A 21527-nucleotide genomic window follows, 5' to 3' on the forward strand; every position below is an offset into this window, starting at 1 on the left:
AGAGGGGAGAATGAAGAAGCTGCACAAGATGAAGTGGGAGAGAACAGGGGGGTATCAGGGGGTGCACAAAATGAGGGGGTAGGGAAGCTGCACAAGGTGAGGGGGAGATGGAGAAGCTGCAGGGGGAGGAGAAGATGTACAAGGAGAGTGGGGGGGCGGCATGGAGAAGTTGCACAAGGGGTTGAATGTGTCACTTGGTTTCAGGGTCAATGTGGTAGATGCACAAGGTGAGTGAGAACGTGAGGTCCTGCCTGCTGCTGAACTGCCTCCACCCTTGATCGCCCCCCTCCCCTGCTGCTTTCCCTTGGGCTTAGCTCCTTCCTGTCCTGCAGTGGCTCTAAAGTTCTGCGGTGGTGGCTCCTGCACCCGGCTGAAACCCCTGGACCCAGAGAGCAGGGGTGCAGCCAGCCCAAGTGAGTGGGTACTGAAAACTAGGTGGATCAAGAGGATGGTAAGGCTGGCTGCTGAGCTACTGCTTCTCCTGGGACTTCTACTACTGACCCTCCACATCACGGTGCTACGGGGGGTTCGGCCAGTCCATCCAATGTCCCCCCGCAGCGCTGCCAGTGTTTCAGAATGGACAGCGGGGAAAAGAGGACGGTAAGTAAGTATGTAATTTACCAGTCTCTTAATTTTGTAAATGTACACAGCAAGTGATCGGAACTGATCACTCACTGTGTTCATTAATACCTGAAGCATAGTAAACTATGTGCTTCAATTTGTGAATGAACAGGAATCTACTCAGCACAGAGCACTTGCCATTCATTCACTGTCCAGTGCAGCTTAGGCTGCAGAGAAAGGGACGGGGTAATCTCTTTCCTCAGCCTATTCCTCTGTCTCAAGTGACACTTGATATTTCAAAGACCCACCCAACAGAGTCCCATAATATAAGCAAACCCCCTAGGAGACCAACAGTTGGTACACTGATATAAGGGGGACTCTTGATAGGAAGGAAGAGCTGCCTTCCCTTCAGAGTTAGTGATCTGTGAGTACAAGGGGGGGGGGGGGACACCAAATGTGAAGGGGCACTCTGATGGGGACACCAGATGTAAGGAGACATTCTACTGGGGACACCTTATGTAATGTGATTTTATTTTGAAATATGGATGTGATTGGCCTACTTATGTTTTAATAAAGAGCAATTTGGACGACATTTTTAGTGACTGGACCTCCTTAAATTTTAATTCATTACCCCTGCCCTAGGTAGACATCTGTGCGTTGTAGGAATGTATACAAAATTGTGTGCATTCCTGACATGCACAAAAACACACAGCCCTTTTGTAGGTGTACAGTGGTGCCGTTAACTCTTAATGACATAAACACCCACTTTGCTTCTGCACTCATTCACCTGCAGCAAAACCTATGGTAACAAAGTATCATGCGTTTTGGTGCAGCATAATTTTTAAAAAGGTTATACAGGTGTTACATCTATTTGTACTACATTCAATTTTTCATTTGTTATGTATAATACTAAAAAAAAGTTTTTGCTGTATGCCGCTTAAGTGTTCGGGTTTGGCTTGAAGCAAAGGTGGCAACCCTACCTGGAGAGAGGGGGCAGCGCCTAAAGGCACCCCTAATGGACGTGCTGCCCCTGGACCAAAGTATAAAAGAATACAAATTAATTCTAATTCTCTTAGTTCCTAATCGACACATGAAAACTGCAGCTCACCCAAATGGCTCCTAGTGCTGCCCTTCCTCTTGCTGCCAGTGTTGTAGTGCAGCCAAATTTAGCTTATTAGGCTAGTTACATTAAAGTGTTACTAAACCCAGTAATATGAAAATAGTTCATCTGTCCCCCACCCCACAGTACCGACAGCTTATAAATCTTCTTTTTACATTAAAATATTGCCACTATATATCTTTTTGGCTGATCTGTATACCACGGTCAGTGATAAACTGCAGAGTTTCTCCAGTGCTAGGGGAGATGACCACTTCAGCCTGTATACACGCCCACATATGTGATGTCAATATCATGTGACCTGGCTAGCTCTGATCAGCAAGTAATTATTCTCTCCAGCATAAAAGACACAACTGAGCATGTGCAGGTTGGCTACCCTGCCTGTGTTAGCTGGCTTTCCCCAGATAGAGGATCTGTGCATACAGGATAAAACAGCCTTTTTACACAATGCAGTGGATTAACCGCTTAAGTTCCAAAGTGAGTATAACAAACATGCTATGCTGCATATACAGACAGACAGATTTTACTGTTGTGGGTTTAGTCCCAAGAAATTCTTTAAGAATGTAAACAATAAAAAAGGGAGGACAGACCATATTGGCCCCATAAAGAATGAGGAAGGACATCTGGTTACAAAGGATGGGGAGATGGCGAAGGTATTGAATTTTATTCTTCTCCTCAGTCTTCACGAGGGAATCGGGGGGCTTCAGTAACCAAAACTACAGTGTTTATCCTCATGACATGGAGGAAGCACCTCCATAGTTAACAGAGGACAGAATTAAAATTAGACTTGGGAAACTTAACATTAATAAATCACCGGGACCAGATGGCTTGCACCTGAGGGTACTTAGGGAACTCAGTCAAGTAATTGCCAGACCATTGTTCCTAATTTTTACTGACAGTCTACTGACTGGAATGGTACCAGCTGATTGGAGAAAAGCCAATGTAGCACCAATATTTAAAAAGGGCCCAAAATACATCCCTGGGAATTACAGACCAGTTAGCCTAACATCAATAGTATATAAACTCTTGGAGGGGATGATAAGGGACTATATACAAGATTTTAGTAATGAGAACGGTATCATTAGCAGTAATCAGCATTGATTCATAAAGAATCGTTCTTGCCAAACCAATCTACTAACCTTCTATGAGGAGGTGAGTTGCCATCTAGATAAAGGAAGGCCCGTAGACGTGGTGTATCTGAATTTTGCAAAAGCATTTGACCCAGTTCCCCATAAACGTTTACTGTACAAAATAAGGTCAGTTGGCATGGACCATAGGGTGAGTACATGGATTGAAAACTGGCTACAAGGGCGAGTTCAGAGGGTGGTGATAAATGGGGAGTACTCGGAATGGTCAGGGGTGGGTAGTGGGGTTCCCCAGGGTTCTGTGCTGGGACCAATCCTATTTAATTTGTTCATAAACGACCTGGAGGATGGGGTAAACAGTTCAATCTCTGTATTTGCAGATGATACTAAGCTAAGCAGGGCAATAACTTCTCCGCAGGATGTGGAAACCTTGCAAAAAGATCTGAACAAATTAATGGGGTGGGCGACTACATGGCAAATGAGGTTCAATGTAGAAAAATGTAAAATAATGCATTTGGGTGGCAAAAATATGAATGCAATCTATACACTGGGGGGAGAACCTCTGGGGGAATCTAGGATGGAAAAGGACCTGGGGGTCCTAGTAGATGATAGGCTCAGCAATGGCATGCAATGCCAAGCTGCTGCTAAAAAAGCAAACAGAATATTGGCATGCATTAAAAAGGGGATCAACTCCAGAGATAAAACGATAATTCTCCCACTCTACAAGACTCTGGTCCGGCCGCACCTAGAGTATGCTGTCCAGTTCTGGGCACCAGTCCTCAGGAAGGATGTACTGGAAATGGAGCGAGCACAAAGAAGGGCAAAAAAGCTAATAAAGGGACTGGAGGATATTAGTTATCAAGAAAGGAAGAGACACTTGAGAGGGGATATGATTTCAATATACAAATACCGTACTGGTGACCCCACAATAGGGATAAAACTTTTTCGCAGAAGGGAGTTTAACAAGACTCGTGGCCACTTATTAAAATTAGAAGAAAAGAGGCTTAACCTTAAACTATGTAGAGGGTTCTTTACTGTAAGAGCGGCAAGGATGCGGAATTTCCTTCCACAGGCGGTGGTCTCAGCGGGGGCCATTGATAGTTTCAAGAAACTATTAGATAAGCACCTGAACAACCACAACATACAGGGATATACAATGTAATACTGACATATAATCACATAGGTTGGACTTGATGGACTTGTGTCTTTTCTCCACTTCCCCTACTATGTAACTATGTAACACTAAAAATAAATGATTTTAAAAGTGGTTGTAAACCTTTACATTTGCCCAGTGAAGTGACTGGCCTCAGGTAATACACAATGGAGAAATAAATCCTCCTACATATATGTACTTGTTTATCTGCAGACATCTCTCTTCCACAGCTGTTCAAAGTCCAGAATTTATAAAGTTTATCTTGGCCGTCAGAAAAAAACGGGGTGGAGAGCTGAAATTACACACAGCAGAGCTCAATGAGGAGAGCTCAAAGAGCTGACTGGCGGAACCTCCCACCCCCCACCCCCTTCACACAGCACACAGGAACAGAGATGAGGCTGTCAATCAGCTGGAGATCTCTCTCCTGTCACCATTTTTCTTTTGGTGTCAGGAAAACTGCAGAGGTCCAAGGCAACAGACAGAAATTACATTTAGTGCTTCGGATTGAGACAAGCACACTATAGAAGGAAATGCTTTGTTTATATTTCATGTCTGAGGTTTACAACCAGTTCAGCTTTAAAGTGGTACTAAACATAATCCTTATTTTTTTTTAAATAATTCATTCACATTTTTTTTCACTGTGTTTTTCAGCCCCCTAATAATATCCGATGTGAGTTCCTGAACCTCTTTTTTCCCCCTTCCATTTGTTTGGAACAAGCTGTGCAAAAGAGGGTGGCTACGTTCCTAAATACACTGAAACCATGGAGGGCATACGTAGCCAACCTCTAACAGGAAGTCAGATCACAGAAGTAAAAAAGAAAAAAAAAAGGAATTTGGAGATTTGGAAAAAGCTGAGAGCAATAGAAAGGACTTTTTGAGTTAAGAATACATATCTGAATAGCATATCGGCTACAAATAAATAGCATCAATAAAAAATGAAAAAAAAAAAGTGTGTCCTCCAAGAGAGAAGGGGGGGGGGGGGTTGATGTTTGGCAACATGACATACTTTAGGGTGAAGGTTTGCTTTAGGTATCCATTTCTAGTAAATCTGAAGAGTTTTGCATATGAAGAACACTGAAATCTACCTGATTTTATTTTTTTTTTACAATCCTTCCTGTGTGTAGCACAAACCAGGAGTAATAGGAAGTTTAGCTTTCTCAGTTCTGTCCGATGCCTGTCTAGTAACATGAAACCCGCGGCGGAGGCCTCCGTCTCTCCCCTTCCTCGCAGTCCTCTTGCTCACACGCTAACCTGACTTCTGTATCCTCTTTCTATTTTTATGACAGCAATGTGCTTTGATGTAACCAGTCTCTTTCTCTGTCTCCATTGATATAAGTAGGAGGGGACTTTAAACATTATTACAAAATACTAGCTGTATCTATTACTTCCAGAGATTCTGCCCAAACTCCATGGCATGTAACTCTGAATTTAAACACTTTCTGTATGCAGATTGAATAACTCATGCATTAAAGTGTACCTAAATCCAAAAACACATATTTAAAGCACCATTAAACCCCAAACCAAAAATGGAATATATTGCAGTTTACCAGTCATTAGATGTGGTGTCTGCATTACTATTGTTTTTCTAAGCTGTAAGACAAATCTGTTACTGAACCCCATTGATAATCTTCAGTACAACCGGGTTTTTTGCCCGATCACTGCTAGCAGCTACAGCTGCCAGCAGTTCTTATTATATTCTGCCGGCAGGGCTTTTTTTCAGCTGGAACTTGGTGGAACTCTGTTCCACCACCTCTGGCCCAGGCCCTCTGCTCCCTGCCCACCACTTACACTTGTAAACATAGAAGTTTGGCTTTGACAGCTTGTCCCCCAACGGCTCCCACAGGTCTGATCTCCTGAGCGGCTCCCACTGAGTGCAGGATGGGGACAAGGGAGATGCAGGTGCCCTGGGTATAGTGCAGATGCCGACACCCCCACTAGATGATCTCAATGCAAGTGAGTGAGGCAGAGCCACCTACAGCATAGCTCCCAACTGTCCCTGATTTCGAGGGACTGTCCCAGATATGGAGTAATGTCCCTCTGTCCTTCTTTCCCCCTCATTTGTCCCTCATTTTGGTCTGATCTATATAGATGTATATAAAATGCACTTTTTATCTTGAAAAAAGTGTTTTCCAGTGCTAAACCTTTTATCTGATTTCTAAATAGCTGCATATGTAAATTCCAAAAGCCAATATAAAGGAATAGTAGTGGTAAAAAAGCACTTGTGGGTTTAACCAATCTTGTTTTTTGTACACTTCTCCTTTAAGGGGGCGTGGCAAGGGGTGTGTCCTATGCCTGCATACTTTTGCTGGTAGGTGTCCCTCATTCCCATAATAAAAAGTTGGCAGGTATGTCTACAGTGTACGGGAGGTAATAGAGCCGGCTGGGTGCTTCAGCTTAAAAAAGCAACAAAAGTAATATATGTGGAAGATGGGGTTGCATGCAAAGGTCAGAGCTAAAGGAGGGGTGCAAGTGAGATGTGCATAGGGGATGCAGCCGTGGAAGAAGGCTGAACTTTGTAGTCTGTATGCAGTGCACTCCTGAACTCTACAGTATGCAGGTAGAGGATCCCTGAACTTTGTAAAGGACCTCTAAACCCCCCCCCGCCCTCCTAAACTCTGAAAAGGATAAAAACTACCCAGCGCATGACAGCGATAAATCATCTTGGTAATCACAAACTGATACTGTAGTCCTTAATGTAGGTATATGTTGTCCATGACAACTGTGGTGCAGGTAAAAGTTCAGGTGTCAGCCATCCCTAGAGCGTATCCGGGAACTCTGTGAGAAACTGGAAAAGGAGGAAAGGAGGGAGGCGCACCGAAGTGTAGTATTTAAAACAAGGTTTAATGCACAATGGGAATGCAATTACAGGATAGTAGAATTCATGAGCATGTCCGTAGACTGTAGAAGGAGTTGTGTGCTCCGAGCACGTAGCCTAGTTTTCAGTTTTTCCTTCCATTGAGGCCCGCCCAGCGGGTGACGTTATTTCCCTCCGTGAGCTCCACGCCAGGCTGCTTGGACTCCCTGCACTTCCTGGTTGATTCCAGTGTTCCAGCTTAGCCTCCTAACACCATCTGGACGCCGGGGAAATCCCATAAAAGGCACCCCTCGAGGAGGACGTTTTTTTCACAGACATGCTCATGAATTCTACTATCCTGTAAGTGCATTACCATTGTGTATTAAAACTTGTTTTAAACACGACACTAAACTTAGGTGCGCCTCCCTCCTTTCCCCCTCCTGAACTCTACACTTGGTATCTAATGCACTCCTGGTATTTAGCGCCCCTTTAAGATCCTCCCACTGTTAGTGAAATTTGACCACACCCACTCTTTGATGCGGTTTGGAGGGTGTGTGTGTGTTGGGGGGGTTTTATCGGGTCGTGGTTGAGTTCCTGCACCTATTTTCTGAGAAAAAAAGCCCTGTCAGCCAGTGAGGAAGGTTCCCCGCACTCCCTCCCACTGACTGTGTTGATGGGGGAACCAAGCATTCTTCTTTCCGTTTACCCGTGGTTAAAGGAAAGAAAATTGCGTAATATATGGCCTGCCTACACTTTTAGGTTTTTTTTGCAGCTTGCGGGCTTTCCTTAAAAAAATCCACCAGGTTTCTCCATAAACACTATACAGCCCCCTGCTGGGCTATGGTATTTTTACAGCCACCGGTGGCAGCTGTCAAAATACCAAATAGTGGTTGCATCTGCCAGTTATTTTCTGCCTGCCTCTGTTTGATATTCAATCAAAGGACGCAGGACCTGAGGTGGCCGACAGGGCCACCCACTAAGCAAATTTCAGCTAGTTGATCAGGAATGAATCTAAACTCAAACAATATATAGCCAGCTTGATTTCTCCAGGAGACCACAGAAAACTTGTTATGGAGATCGAGAGAGATGGAGGTGTTCTGTAGTTCTAATACACTTTTTGTCCAAGATAACAACGCTACATCTCCAGCCCAAGATAAAACGTGCAGCTTTCTGGAAAAAGGGATTACACTCAGGGAACCAAATGTTTCTGAATCTGATAATGCCATTTCACAGTATCTAGCCTTAGATTGGCAGCACCTGTACAAGGAGAAGGGAGCATGGATAAGAAGGACAGCCTGAAAACCATATGTCACATGACTCCTGCCCATATCATAGCCTTTTCAAAGTACCAGCCACTGGTAGCTGAGGATTCACAATGGGCAGCTGCTCATTGTTCTGGATGATGCAGGACACCCCCCAGGACAGGAACACTGTGGGACATTGTCTAAAATCCCAGGACTGTCCCACAGGATTTGGGGCTCTTGACAACAATAATATTGTTGACATCGCATCCACCCCTTTCCGTACCTCCCAACTTTCTGAAATGGGAATGAGGGACACCTATTAGCAAAAGTATGTAGACATAGGACACACCCCCTTAAAGGAGAATTGTACAAAAAAATTATTGCTTAAACCCACAAGTGCTTTTTTACCACTACTATTCCTTTATATTGTCTTTTTGGAATTTGCAAATGCAGCAATTTAGAAATTGGATGAAAGGTTAAGCACCGGGAAACACTTTTTGATAGATAAGTAACGCATTTTATATACAACTATATAGATTAGACCAAAATTAGGGATAAATGTAGAGGAAAGAGGGACAGAGGGACTTTGTTCCAAATGATTGACAAATGAGGGACAGTTCCTCAAAATCAGGGACAATTGGGGGGTATGCCTTTCATAGGACAATGTAGTGTCAACAGTACCTATAGCAGTGGACATTGACCTCTGGCAAGAATTGTCAGATTCTTGTGGATGGCTGTAAGCGCTGCCTGCAAACACTATCATATTGTACAAATCAATGGCCAGAGCCACTGCTGTTTATCCAAGCAGTTATATGTTAACAGAGCCTCCAACCGCCCCTGGACACAGAGAGTGTGCATCCAGGGCCGGCATTTCTGCAGAGTTATGGTTGCACACAAACTAGGGTGCCCACGTGTCCCGGATTGCCCGGGATTGTCCCTTATTTCAGATTTTCGTCCCGTGTCCCGGGCACCTTCATTCCGGGACAATACAGTGTCCCGGAATGGAAAAAAAAAACACACCGCCAGCACCAGTCCGACACCGCCACCCTTATAATAATAAACTGTGTAACAGTAAAACACACACATCATCATAGGCTTTACAGTTAACTGGTTGCTAGGCTAGGGCCGCCCGCCCCGCGTCTAGCAACCAGTGACGTCAGCGGACACCGTCACGTGGGCAGTCAGGCACATTGTGGGCACTGGGCAGTGACCTACGGCTACAGCTGAGCAGCGCCTCTGTCCTCCGCTCCGAGAGATAGAGAGAGCAGCTGCCAGCCTGGCCCAGGCAGCCAGCCACACTTACTAGCCTTTGGCCCTGTGCCCAGTCAGTGCCAGTCCCGGGGCCGCCGACTATCCAGCAGCCGGTGCAGCAGAGAGCAGCAGCACATTGCCACTGCCAGCAGAGCAACCCGACTCCGAGCTGCCCGACTTCAACTTCTCCAGTCCAGTCTCCGAGTCCTCCCTCCCTCCCGCCCACGAAGTCCGTGAGTTTGCCGCCCGCCGCCGCCAGACAAACTTCCAGGTTAGTGTAACTTTACACTTACAGTGAGCAGTGCACACCCCCCCTCCGTTCTGCTGCTGTCCCCCCCACCCCCCTCCATTCTGCTGCTGTCCCCCACACTCCCCCTCCATTCTGCTGCTGTCTCCCCCACCCCCCTCCATTCTGCTGCTGTCCCCCCCACCCCCCTCTGTTCTGCTGCTGTCCCCCCCACCCCCCTCCATTCTGCTGCTGTCCCCCCCACCCCCCTCTGTTCTGCTGCTGTCCCCCCCACCCCCCTCTGTTCTGCTGCTGTCCCCCCCACCCCCCTCCGTTCTGCTGCTGTCCCCCCCACCCCCCTCCATTCTGCTGCTGTCCCCCACACTCCCCCTCCATTCTGCTGCTGTCTCCCCCACCCCCCTCCATTCTGCTGCTGTCCCCCCCACCCCCCTCTGTTCTGCTGCTGTCCCCCCCACCCCCCTCTGTTCTGCTGCTGTCCCCCCCACCCCCCTCCGTTCTGCTGCTGTCCCCCCCACCCCCCTCCATTCTGCTGGTGTCCCCCTCACCCCCCTCTGTTCTGCTGCTGTCCCCCCCACCCCCCTCCATTCTGCTGCTGTCCCCCCACCCCCCTCCTTTCTGCTGCTGTCCCCCCACCCCCCTCCGTTCTGCTGCTGTCCCCCCACCCCCCTCCTTTCTGCTGCTGTCCCCCCACCCCCCTCCATCCTGCTGCTGTCCCCCCCACCCCCCTCCATTCTGCTGCTGTCCCCCCACCCCCCTCCATTCTGCTGCTGTCCCCTCCACCCCCCTCAGATCTGCTGCTGTCCCCCCCACCCCCCCTCCATTCTGCTGCTGTCCCCCACACTCCCCCTCCATTCTGCTGCTGTCCCCCACACTCCCCTCCAATCTGCTGCTGTAACCCCCCACCCCCCTCCGTTCTGCTGCTGTCCTCCACACTCCCCCTCCATTCTGCTGCTGTCCCCCCCACCACCCTCCGTTCTGCTGCTGCCCCCCCCACCCCCCTCCATTCTGCTGCTGTCCCCCCCACCCCCTCCATTCTGCTGCTGTCCCCCCACCCCCCTCCATTCTGCTGCTGTCCCCCACACTCCCCCTCCATTCTGCTGCTGTCCCCCCACACTCCCCCTCAGTACTGCTGCTGTTGTCCCCCACACTCCCCCTCAGATCTGCTGCTGTCCCCCACACTCCCCCTCCATTCTGCTGCTGTCCCCCCCACCCCCCTCCATTCTGCTGCTGTCCCCCACACTCCCCTCCGTTCTGCTGCTGTCCCCCCCACCCCCCTCCGTTCTGCTGCTGTCCCCCCCACCCCCCTCCATTCTGCTGCTGTCCCCCCACCCCCCTCCTTTCTGCTGCTGTCCCCCCACCCCCCTCCGTTCTGCTGCTGTCCCCCCACCCCCCTCCTTTCTGCTGCTGTCCCCCCACCCCCCTCCATCCTGCTGCTGTCCCCCCACCCCCCTCCATTCTGCTGCTGTCCCCCACACCCCCCTCAGATCTGCTGCTGTCCCCCCCACCCCCCTCCATTCTGCTGCTGTCCCCCACACTCCCCTCCATTCTGCTGCTGTCCCCCCCACCACCCTCCGTTCTGCTGCTGCCCCCCCACCCCCCTCCATTCTGCTGCTGTCCCCCCCACCCCCTCCATTCTGCTGCTGTCCCCCACACTCCCCCTCCATTCTGCTGCTGTCCCCCACACTCCCCCTCCATTCTGCTGCTGTCCCCCCACACTCCCCCTCAGTACTGCTGCTGTTGTCCCCCACACTCCCCTCCATTCTTCTGCTGTCCCCCACACTCCCCCTCAGATCTGCTGCTGTCCCCCACACTCCCCCTCCATTCTGCTGCTGTCCCCCACACTCCCCCTCCATTCTGCTGCTGTCCCCCACACTCCCCTCCATTCTGCTGCTATCCCCCCCACCCCCCCCCGTTCTGCTGCTGTCCCCCCCACCCCCCTCCATTCTGCTGCTGTCCTCCACACTCCCCTCCATTCTGCTGCTGTCCCCCCCACCCCCCTCCATTCTGCTGCTGTCCCCCACACTCCCCTCCATTCTGCTGCTGTCCCCCCCATCCCCCTCCATTCTGCTGCTGTCCCCCCCACTCCCCTCCATTCTGCTGCTGTCCCCCCCACCCCCCTCCATTCTGCTGCTGTCCCCCCCACCCCCCTCCATTCTGCTGCTGTCCCCCCCACCCCCCTCCATTCTGCTGCTGTCCCCCCCACCCCCCTCCATTCTGCTGCTGTCCCCCACACTCCCCTCCATTCTGCTGCTGTCCCCCCCACCCCCTCCATTCTGCTGCTGTCCCCCCCACCCCCCTCCATTCTGCTGCTGTCCCCCACACTCCCCTCCATTCTGCTGCTGTCCCCCCCACCCCCCTCCATTCTGCTGCTGTACCCCCCACCCCCCTCCATTCTGCTGCTGTCCCCCACACTCCCCTCCATTCTGCTGCTGTCCCCCCCACCCCCTCCATTCTGCTGCTGTCCCCCCCACCCCCCTCCATTCTGCTGCTGTCCCCCACACTCCCCTCCATTCTTCTGCTGTCCCCCCCCACCCCCATCCATTCTGCTGCTGTCCCCCACACTCCCCTCCATTCTGCTGCTGTCCCCCCCACCCCCCTCCATTCTGCTGCTGTCCCCCACACTCCCCTCCATTCTGCTGCTGTCCCCCCCACCCCCCTCCATTCTGCTGCTGTCCCCCACACTCCCCTCCATTCTTCTGCTGTCCCCCCCCACCCCCATCCATTCTGCTGCTGTCCCCCACACTCCCCTCCATTCTGCTGCTGTCCCCCACACCCCCCTCCATTCTGCTGCTGTCCCCCCCACCCCCTCCATTCTGCTGCTGTCCCCCACACTCCCCTCCATTCTTCTGCTGTCCCCCCCCCACCCCCATCCATTCTGCTGCTGTCCCCCACACTCCCCTCCATTCTGCTGCTGTCCCCCCCACCCCCCTCCATTCTGCTGCTGTCCCCCACACTCCCCTCCATTCTGCTGCTGTCCCCCCCACCCCCCTCCATTCTGCTGCTGTACCCCCCACCCCCCTCCATTCTGCTGCTGTCCCCCACACTCCCCCTCCATTCTGCTGCTGTCCCCCACACTCCCCTCCATTCTGCTGCTGTGCCCCCCACCCCCCTCCATTCTGCTGCTGTCCCCCCCACCCCCCTCCATTCTGCTGCTGTCCCCCACACTCCCCTCCATTCTTCTGCTGTCCCCCCCCACCCCCATCCATTCTGCTGCTGTCCCCCACACTCCCCCTCTGTTCTGCTGCTGTCCCCCACCCCCTCTGTTCTGCTGCTTTCCCCTCAACCCCCTCAGTTCTGCTGCTGTCCCCCACCCCCCTCCATTCTGCTGCTGTCCCCCTCCGTTCTGCTGCTGTCCCCCTCCGTTCTTCCTCCATGTCCACCTTCGTTCTGCTGCTGTCCCCCTCCGTTATGCTGCTGTTCCCCCCCCCCCGTCCTGCTGTAGCCTCCCATTCTTCCTCCGTGTCCCCCTCTGTTCTGCTGCTGTCCCTCTCCATTCTGGTGTCCCCCTCCGTTTTCCCTCCGTGTCCCCCTCCGTCCTGCTGCTGTCCCCCTCTGTCCTGATGTTGTCCCCCTCTGTCCTGCTCTCCCCCTCCATTCTTCCGTGGGGGGGGGGGGGCGCGGGGGGCGGGGTGTCCCTGAATGGCAGTTTGGAAATGTGGTCACCCTAACACAAACTGGACCCAGCTAATTAGTCAGTTTGTATGCTGCCAAGGCGCTTAGATGCCTTTGAATGCAGTAAACTAACAACAAATATGCATCTGTGTGAATGTAGTCTGAGTGAACTATAGAGTGAGTGAACTATAGGTGGGGTGCAATGGTGTGCTGCGACAATAATTCACACAGTCAGGTACAGTGATAAACTTGTATTGAAGTTATGTAGGGCTGAAACAACTAATCGATTAATCGACAACTAATCGATTATGAAATTAATCGATTACTATTTTCATAATCGATTAATCGGCCAGTAAAATAGTGGGGTTAAAAAAATAAAATGAGTCCTTTATAGTACAAAAAGAGCAAATCGCTACTGTAAATATTACTTTCACCGTTCTACAGTAAAAAAAAATGAACCCCTTACAGTTGCGATTATTTGCTTTTTTTGTACTATAAAGGGCTCATTTTAGTTTCTTTTAACCCCATTATGTTACTAAACGTCTTAGACCTGGTTCACATCTATGTGTTTTTTGGTGCTTTTTGCAGAAACACACTACAGTTAATTTAACATGGTTTCCTATGGGACACGTTCACATCTATGCTTTTTTTCAGCCGCTGCGTATTTGGAAAGGGTCAAGGACTTTTTTTTTTCTTAATGCAAAATGGTGCTTTTTAGGTTCAATATACTTCAATGGAGAAGCTGCAGAAAAGCATGTAATGCGTTTTTGCAGCAATTTGTATTTTTTAATCTGCCCAACAACAAATTGGCCAAAAAACAGTATTTCTCTTCTAATAGTGTATACAGTATATCTCCTCTAATAGTGAATATACAGTATATCTCTTCTGTCTGTTATTCTCAGAGTGGATTCAATATTTTGCTCCCTAACCATATAGTTGGTTGTTTATATTTACCACTGCATAGAGATATTTAAGAATGAATTGCCTTTTTTTTTAAACTTTACATATTAACTAAATTATACACCACACTTTTTTTTTTTAAGGTTATTAACCGATTAATCGATTAATCTAAACAATAATCGGCCAACTAATCGATTATGAAAATAATCGTTAGTTGCAGCCCTAAAGTTATGCAGCAACAGTTCCCGGAAGGAAGACTGCCCAACCAGGTGCAGTCACTGTTATAGCAACGTGAACAGAGCGGGTTCCAGCTACAATGACAGTGCCTATAGAGAGGGGCAGAATGCGGCCTGGCCATTTTGTGCCCAATCATTAAGATGTCCAGAAGAGATGTGACCCTATGCTTTCCCTCCTCATCAGGAACCTTTCCCTATTGTTATTACTGTCCCCAAAACCCCGTACACACGATCCGAACATCGTACAAAAAATACCGCTTTCAATGCGATCGTACGATAATTTGATTGTTAGTACACAGCTGTCGTCTGAAATTTTCCGAAGGGATAAAACACAAACATTTTTCTCGTACGATACCAGACCATATGGTTTTCGTTTAATTAGTAGCAATGCAAATATATTACATCACTTACAGATTTTCTTTCAGTCGTACGAGAATTTTCGTGCTTTAGTAACTTGTTATTTTTCAATGTAGAGACTAGCATACAAAAAAAAATGGATGACCATTCGTCTGATAAGCTCATCGTGTGTACTAGACTTTACAGATGGCTTACCTTTCCACGCACTACCCACTCGCATAAAGCGCACCAATCCTGGGAGCCGGGGCCTTAAATAGGCTCTGCCTGACCCAAGATGCATGCCAGAGTCTCATGGGGCAACAGCATCCAACCGGATTACTTTCCCAGTGACCCAGAAACCCATAGAAGAACCAGATTCTCTAGCTGCAGTTGAGTGCCACCTGCAGTGGAGGGAAAAAAACTGCACCTGCCTACAAGCCTATCACAAGGCAGGTTCAGTGGTGGCATATACAGATCACATTTCAGTAAGGCTACTTTCACACTGAGGCATTTTTTAGGCATTTTAGTGATAAAAAATAGCGCCTGTAAAGCGCCTGAAAACTGCCTCGCATGCCTCCCTATTGTGAAAGCCCGAGTACTTTTACACTGGGGCGGTGCGCTTGTGGGATGGGAAAAAAAGTCCTGCAAGCAACATCTTTGGGGCGTTGTGCAAGTGCTGTATACAGAGCTCTCACACCGCCCCTGCCCATTGGAAAGAATGGGCAGCTCTTCCAAAGCGCTTCGGAAGCGCCACAACACAGGCGCTATTAACCCTTTCTTCGGCTGCTAGCGGGGGTGAAAAGCTCCCTGCTAGCGGCCAAAAGCGCCGCTAAAACATCAGTAAAGCACCGCTAAAATGACAGTAAAGCGCCACTAAAACTAGCGATGCTTTACCGCTAACAGACCCGCCTCCCCAGTGTAAAAGCACCCTTGAGGCTGCAAGTGACGGGCGCTGCAGCAGTCTAAAGGACGATGTTGCAGCCACAAATCGGATCCCAAATGTGTGCAGGTCAGTGAGAGCTCCCTTTTGGAGCTACTGTGCACTGCGTGCTTTGCACACAGGGCCGGCGCTACCTATAGGCAAGGAAGGTGCCAGCCTAGAGCGCACATCAGTCGGGGGCGCCGCGGGGCATCTGCCCTAGATTTTTAAAGCATCTAAAAATCAAATCCAAGGACAGTAAGGTTCCATTTGTGTGGGCGTTTACACAGGCTGTGAATCCCAGCAGGAAGAATCTGTGGATTGCGGCAACTGGGATTGGCAGATGTGTGCGAATAGCTGCCGCTGAGCCCGTACAGTGCAATGACAGGCCATTGGTGGTCGCAGCTATTAGTGACTGTTCTCACAGTCAGCAACCACCTGCGATGATTGTGGCTGGATGCACACTTAAGCCGCTTACACAAGTGGAATGTCCGACAGAAAAAGTCCGACGGAAGCTTTTCATCGTCTATTCCGATCATGTGTAGGCCTCATTGGACACTTTTTTTCGAAAATTCTGACGGACCTAGAAATGGAACATGTTTTAAATATTTCTGGGACTTCAAGACCGCTCGTCTGTATGCTGTTCTGACGGATCAAAAACGACGCATACTCTGAAGCAAGTCCGAGACGGAAGCTATTGGCTACTGGCTACTGAACTTCCTTTTTCTAGTCCACGTTCTGGATGGTCGGACTTTGGATTGACCGTGTGTAGGCAAGACCGCTTGAATGGAATGGCATTGGAGAAACCTTCGGAGTTTATTCCCACGGCTAAACCGGTCGTGTGTACGCGGCAAAAGTGTGCCCAGCTATCCGCACACATCTACCAATTCCAGACGCAGGAATCCACAGATTCTCACCGCTAGGATTCGCAGCGCGTGTCTGCTCCCCAAACTTCAAACCAAATTCACCAAACCTTAAGCAGAGTAGCCCATCACTATTATGAGGCACATTGGTCAACATCAGCACAAAATAAGCTACTACAAGAAACATAAAAAGATTTCTTGCTCAATAAAGGTCAAAATCTCATTCTGTGATAAAACATTTCAACAAAGGAGTTGCTTCAATGCGTGAGATCACTGTTTTTCCTGCATACCGCCATTTCAACTGACCTCTGCAATAATATACATCATGAACTGTAATAGACGCTTTCTTATAAGCACACCTCTTAAAGAACCAATATTCAAGATCCTGGGCCAAAGTACCAAGTCTGGAAATATGCATCAAGAACATTTATTTCCCTTTGTCAACAGAAATGTCAGATTTGGGGTTATGGTTACACTTTTAATCGTATAAAAAAATATGACATTTATTTTATCCTATCTCTACCATTTGATTTGTAGATCATTCAATCATTTTTTTTTTCCTCAAAAGGAATGTTGGACTTGGGGTTAGGGTTAGGGTTACACATGTATAATTGTATAAAATTTCACATTTATATAGTCCAATTTGTACCATTTGATTTATAGATCCTTTAGGATTTTTTTTTCTTCAACAGGAATGTCAGACTTGGGGTTAGAGTTACACGTGTTATTGTATAAAATATTACATTTATATAGTCCTATCTGTTCCATTTGATTTATAGATCCTTTATTCCCCCCCCCCCCCATCAACAGGAATGCCGGACTTTAATAATACAAGCACATCTGTAATCATATAAAAATATCACATTCATTTAACCACCTAATGACCATCTTATAGCAGATTTACTGCTACAGGGCATCTGTTCTGTGCAGAATCATATATATATATATATATATATATATATATATATATATATATATATATATATATATATATATATATATATATGTGTGTGTGTGTGTGATTTTGTGTGTGTGTGTGATTTTGCACTACCGCCTATGGAGCATGCATGCATGCTGCCAGAGCGCCACTTCTGCTGTGATTAGTCACAGCAGAAACTGATCAGCAGCCGCTGGCCCAATATGTCCACCGGTACCCACCGATCGTCGGGAATATAGAAAGAAAATCCATCACATGCCTTAGTAAAAGCACCTCACGAAGTACACAAAAACACTGGCTAGGCACACATTTAACCCTTTGATCGCCCAAGATGTTTAACCCCTTCACAGCCAGTGTCATTAGTGCAGTGACAGTGCATATTTTTAGCACTGATCACTGTATTAGTGCCACTGCTTTCCACAAAGTGTCAAAAGTGTCAGTTAGTGTCCCATTGTTCGCCGCAATATTGCAGTCCCGCTATAAGTCACTGATCACCTCCATTGGTAGTATAAAAAAAAAAGTATATATCCCATAGTTTGTAGATGCTATAACTTTTGCCCAAACCAATCAACATACGCTTATTGGGATTTTTTTTTTTACCAAAAATACATTATGTAGCAGAATACATATTGACCTAAATTTATAAACAAAAATGATTTTTTTTAAATTTTTGTATTGGTTATGCTTTATAGCAGAAAGCAAAAAAATATTGTTTTCTTTTTGCAAAAAATAAATAAATAAAAATGCCATAAAAATATCCCATAGTTTGCAGACGCTATAACTTTTGTGCAAGCCAATCAATTTACGCTTATTGGGATTTTTTTTTTTAACCAAAAATACAGTATGTAGTAGAATACATATTGACTTAAATTTATAAGGAAATTTGATTTTTTTTTTTTTACATTTTTGTATTGGTTATGTTTTATAGCAGAAAGTAAAAAAAATATTGTTTTCTTTTTCCAAAAAATAAATAAATAAAAATGCCATGAAAAATATCCCATGGTTTGCAAACGCTATAACTTTTGCGCAAACCAATCAGTATACACTTATTGGGATATTTTTTTTTTTTTTACCAAAAATACAGTATGTAGTAGAATACATATTGACCTAAATTTATAAGGAAATTTGACTTTTTTAAAATTTTTGTATTGGTTATGTTTTATAGCAGAAAGTAAAAAAATATTGTTTTCTTTTTCCAAAAAAAATAAATAAATAAAAATACCATGAAAAATATCCCATGGTTTGCAGACACGATAACTTTTGCGAAAACCAATCAATATACGCTTATTGGGATTTTTTTTTTTACCAAAAATACAGTATGTAGTAGAATACATATTGAACTAAATTTATAAGTAAATTAATTTTTTTTTTTAAATTTTTGTATTGGTTATGTTTTGTAGCAGAAAGTAAAAAAATATTGTTTTCTTTTTCCAAAAAATAAATGCCATAAAAATATCCCATAGTTTGCAGACGTGATAACATTTTCGCAAACCAATCAATATACTCTTATTAGGATTGCTACCAAAAATATGTAGCAGAATACATAATGGCCTAAAATGATGATGAAATTAGATTTTTTTACATTTTATTTATTGGATATGTTTTATAGCAGAAAGTAAAAAATATTGTTGGTATTTTTTGTTTATAGTGCAAAAAAAAAAAAAGCAGTGGCGATCAAATGCCACCAAAAGAAAGCTCTATTTGTGTGAAAAAAATTACATCAATTTTATTGGGTACAGCATTGCATGACTGCGCAATTGTCAGTTAAAGTAACGCAGTACCGTATCGCAAAAAATGGCCTGGTCATGAAGCAGGGTAAATATTCTGGAGGTCTTAAAAACATAAAAATGCATTTTTTTGGGGTTTATATATGAATTTTAATTAAATGTGATTTTTTTTTTTTTTTTTTACAAGTGTGGTGGTACTATTAAGATCCAACATTTCCTACTGAAGAAAACAATTTCTTAAATGATCTATAAATCAATATGTACAGATAGGTCTAAATAAATTTTATATTTTTTTTATACGATTACATGTGTAACCCTAACCCCAAGTCTGACATTCCTGTCGAAGAAAAAAATACTCTTAAAGAATCTATAAATCAAATCAAAAAGGTACTGATAGGACAATAAGACAGGCATAGAGATTAAGTTTTAAAAGAGGAACAGTTGAAAGGACTTGCTAGAAAAATTCAGCCATATGGCTGGCCTTGCTGAAGACGTTATACTGAAGGATTTCGAGACAGCTGAGGTCTATCCGTCAGACACACAGCTCGTTCCCAGAAGCATGCTCCCCTGACAGCATGACTTCAGTGAGTCAACTTTATAATCAGGATGGCCGGCTAGAATAGAATCCGGCCAACGACAACATGCTGATTTATTCTGCTTAAATTTATGTCTACAGTACAGGCTAAAGAACAGACACAATGGTGAAAAATACAAGTACAGTACCTGCCACAGGAGAGGGTTTCCTAAGCAGCACCCACCTATTCTTCCACTGAAACAGGAAAACAAAAGTCAAATATTAGGCAGTGGCATAAACAGGAGATTTAAAAATTCCAGGGCAAAAATGTTTTCCGAAAATCAAAGTTAATAGCGGGCGGACGAAAAAAAAAGAAAAAAAGAAATGTCCATTTCGCTGACCTTTTTTCCATCTCTCAATCTGACTTGACCCTCCACCACAACCGAATCCGTCATCTTCAGTCATGGTTCCAAACAGCTGCTGCCTGCTCTCTCCCCTCTCTCTTTCTGAATGTACTTAAGCCCAAGGGTCACTTTCAAAATAGCTTTAATAGCTCTGCCTGGCAGGAGACGCGCAGACAGGGAGAGCTGCATTTTGTGACACGCAGCCCGCCGAGCAAATGGCCACTAACTTTTCCAGCCGCCTCCCACCTCCTCTTACCAGGGCAAGTGGGCACAGAAATTTTCGACAACTGTCTAAGCTTTTGACCCTTTAAGGGCAGAACAATGTAGTGCAAGGAGTTTGTATTCAAGGCAGAGACATTTCTTCTGTAAGGAATAAGTAGGAGTGGACGGCTGTTGGGACTTGTAGGCAGTAATCCTGCTTATTATCTTTATACCTCTGGGCTTAGGAACTGAGGGGGCGAGGTGGGCACCAAAGTTGAAGAAATCCCGTTATCAAAGCAGGAGTCTTTTATATGATTCGAGATGCTGACAGGGCTCACGCTGTGCGTTAATGATAATAATTCAATGAACGGTTGAGGCTCCACCTGTTCTACTTTGTAGGTCTGAACTATTTTCTTCAATGATCATGGCTGCAAATTGCCCTGAATTCCTATGGTGTCCATACACACTTTGATCAATGAACAATTTCTTTTCTGTTTCATCTCTACCTATAGCAGTGTTTCTCAACTCCAGCCCTCAAGCTGCCCCAACAGGTCATGTTTTCAAGAATTCCCTCAGATGAAACAGCTGTGGTAATTGCTAAGGCAGTGAAACTGATCAAATCACCTGTGCAAAATAATGAAAAGCCTCAAAACATGACCTGTTGGGGCGCCTTGAGGACTAGAGTTGAGAAACACTGTTCTATAGGAATAACTCATCTATAATCGTCAAACCCATTAATTCGATATGACAGTGGAAGTGGATTTTGATTGATAGTTTAACCAGACCTTCATTTAAAGCGGAGTTCCAGTCCCCCAAGTCAATTTTTTTTTTTTAAACGCCGCTGTCATTTGTTCGACTTTATCTGGCACATTTAGCTAGGGCCTATAGTGTATTCCAGTTAATTTCAGTTTAAAATAAAGAAAGACTACCTTGATCTAGGGAAGCTGGCAGGGGCCATGTCCACTGTGGGCATCTGAAGCCCTCTGGTATCTATTTCCGGGACTAGGTGCAGGTGGATACCCAGCATGCACCTCCCGATCTCGCGTCTGAGCAGTAATGTCACCACACTATCAATATAAAGTGCATAAATTCAATCAGGTAAGAAATTCATGTCCATCATAAAAAAAGAAGAAAAGAAGTACTCTTGTGCAAAAAGTTTATTTATACTTGTGTATCAACAAAAATCCATATTTCAGTGTGGATAGCAAAATCTTCACACCCAAAAGTGCACACCCAACTCTCAAGCCACTTACCAGCTACTCTGAAGATGTGGGTCTGGCTGCACTTTACCCCAGTATCCCCATGGGATGAACGGATATCAGGAGCCAAAATTCCAGGATGGGTTACCATACAACCAGGGTGTTCAACAGTGGGCTCAGCTACTCTAACCCCAAGATAGGGTCTGGCTGCACTTTATCCCAGTATC

At 46.3% G+C, this 21527-nt stretch overlaps 1 protein-coding gene across 2 annotated transcripts in view; it reads right to left on the reverse strand.

Annotated features, from left to right (window-relative positions):
• Positions 1 to 20127, reverse strand: part of DOK7 (docking protein 7) — a 231819-nt gene extending 211692 nt beyond the window's left edge. For both annotated transcript variants that reach the window (XM_073610865.1, XM_073610864.1), the window contains exons 1-2: positions 19898 to 20127; positions 19706 to 19751 (exon numbers count right to left, since the gene is read on the reverse strand). In XM_073610865.1, coding sequence (XP_073466966.1) covers positions 19706 to 19751; positions 19898 to 19951 — 100 coding nt within the window. In that variant the 5' untranslated portion in view covers positions 19952 to 20127. The remainder of the gene's footprint in view (positions 1 to 19705; positions 19752 to 19897) is intronic.
• Positions 20128 to 21527: the final 1400 nt, after the last annotated feature.

The sequence above is a fragment of the Aquarana catesbeiana genome, linkage group LG01, assembly GCF_042186555.1.
Source record: "Aquarana catesbeiana isolate 2022-GZ linkage group LG01, ASM4218655v1, whole genome shotgun sequence".
NCBI classification, from domain to species: domain Eukaryota; kingdom Metazoa; phylum Chordata; class Amphibia; order Anura; family Ranidae; genus Aquarana; species Aquarana catesbeiana.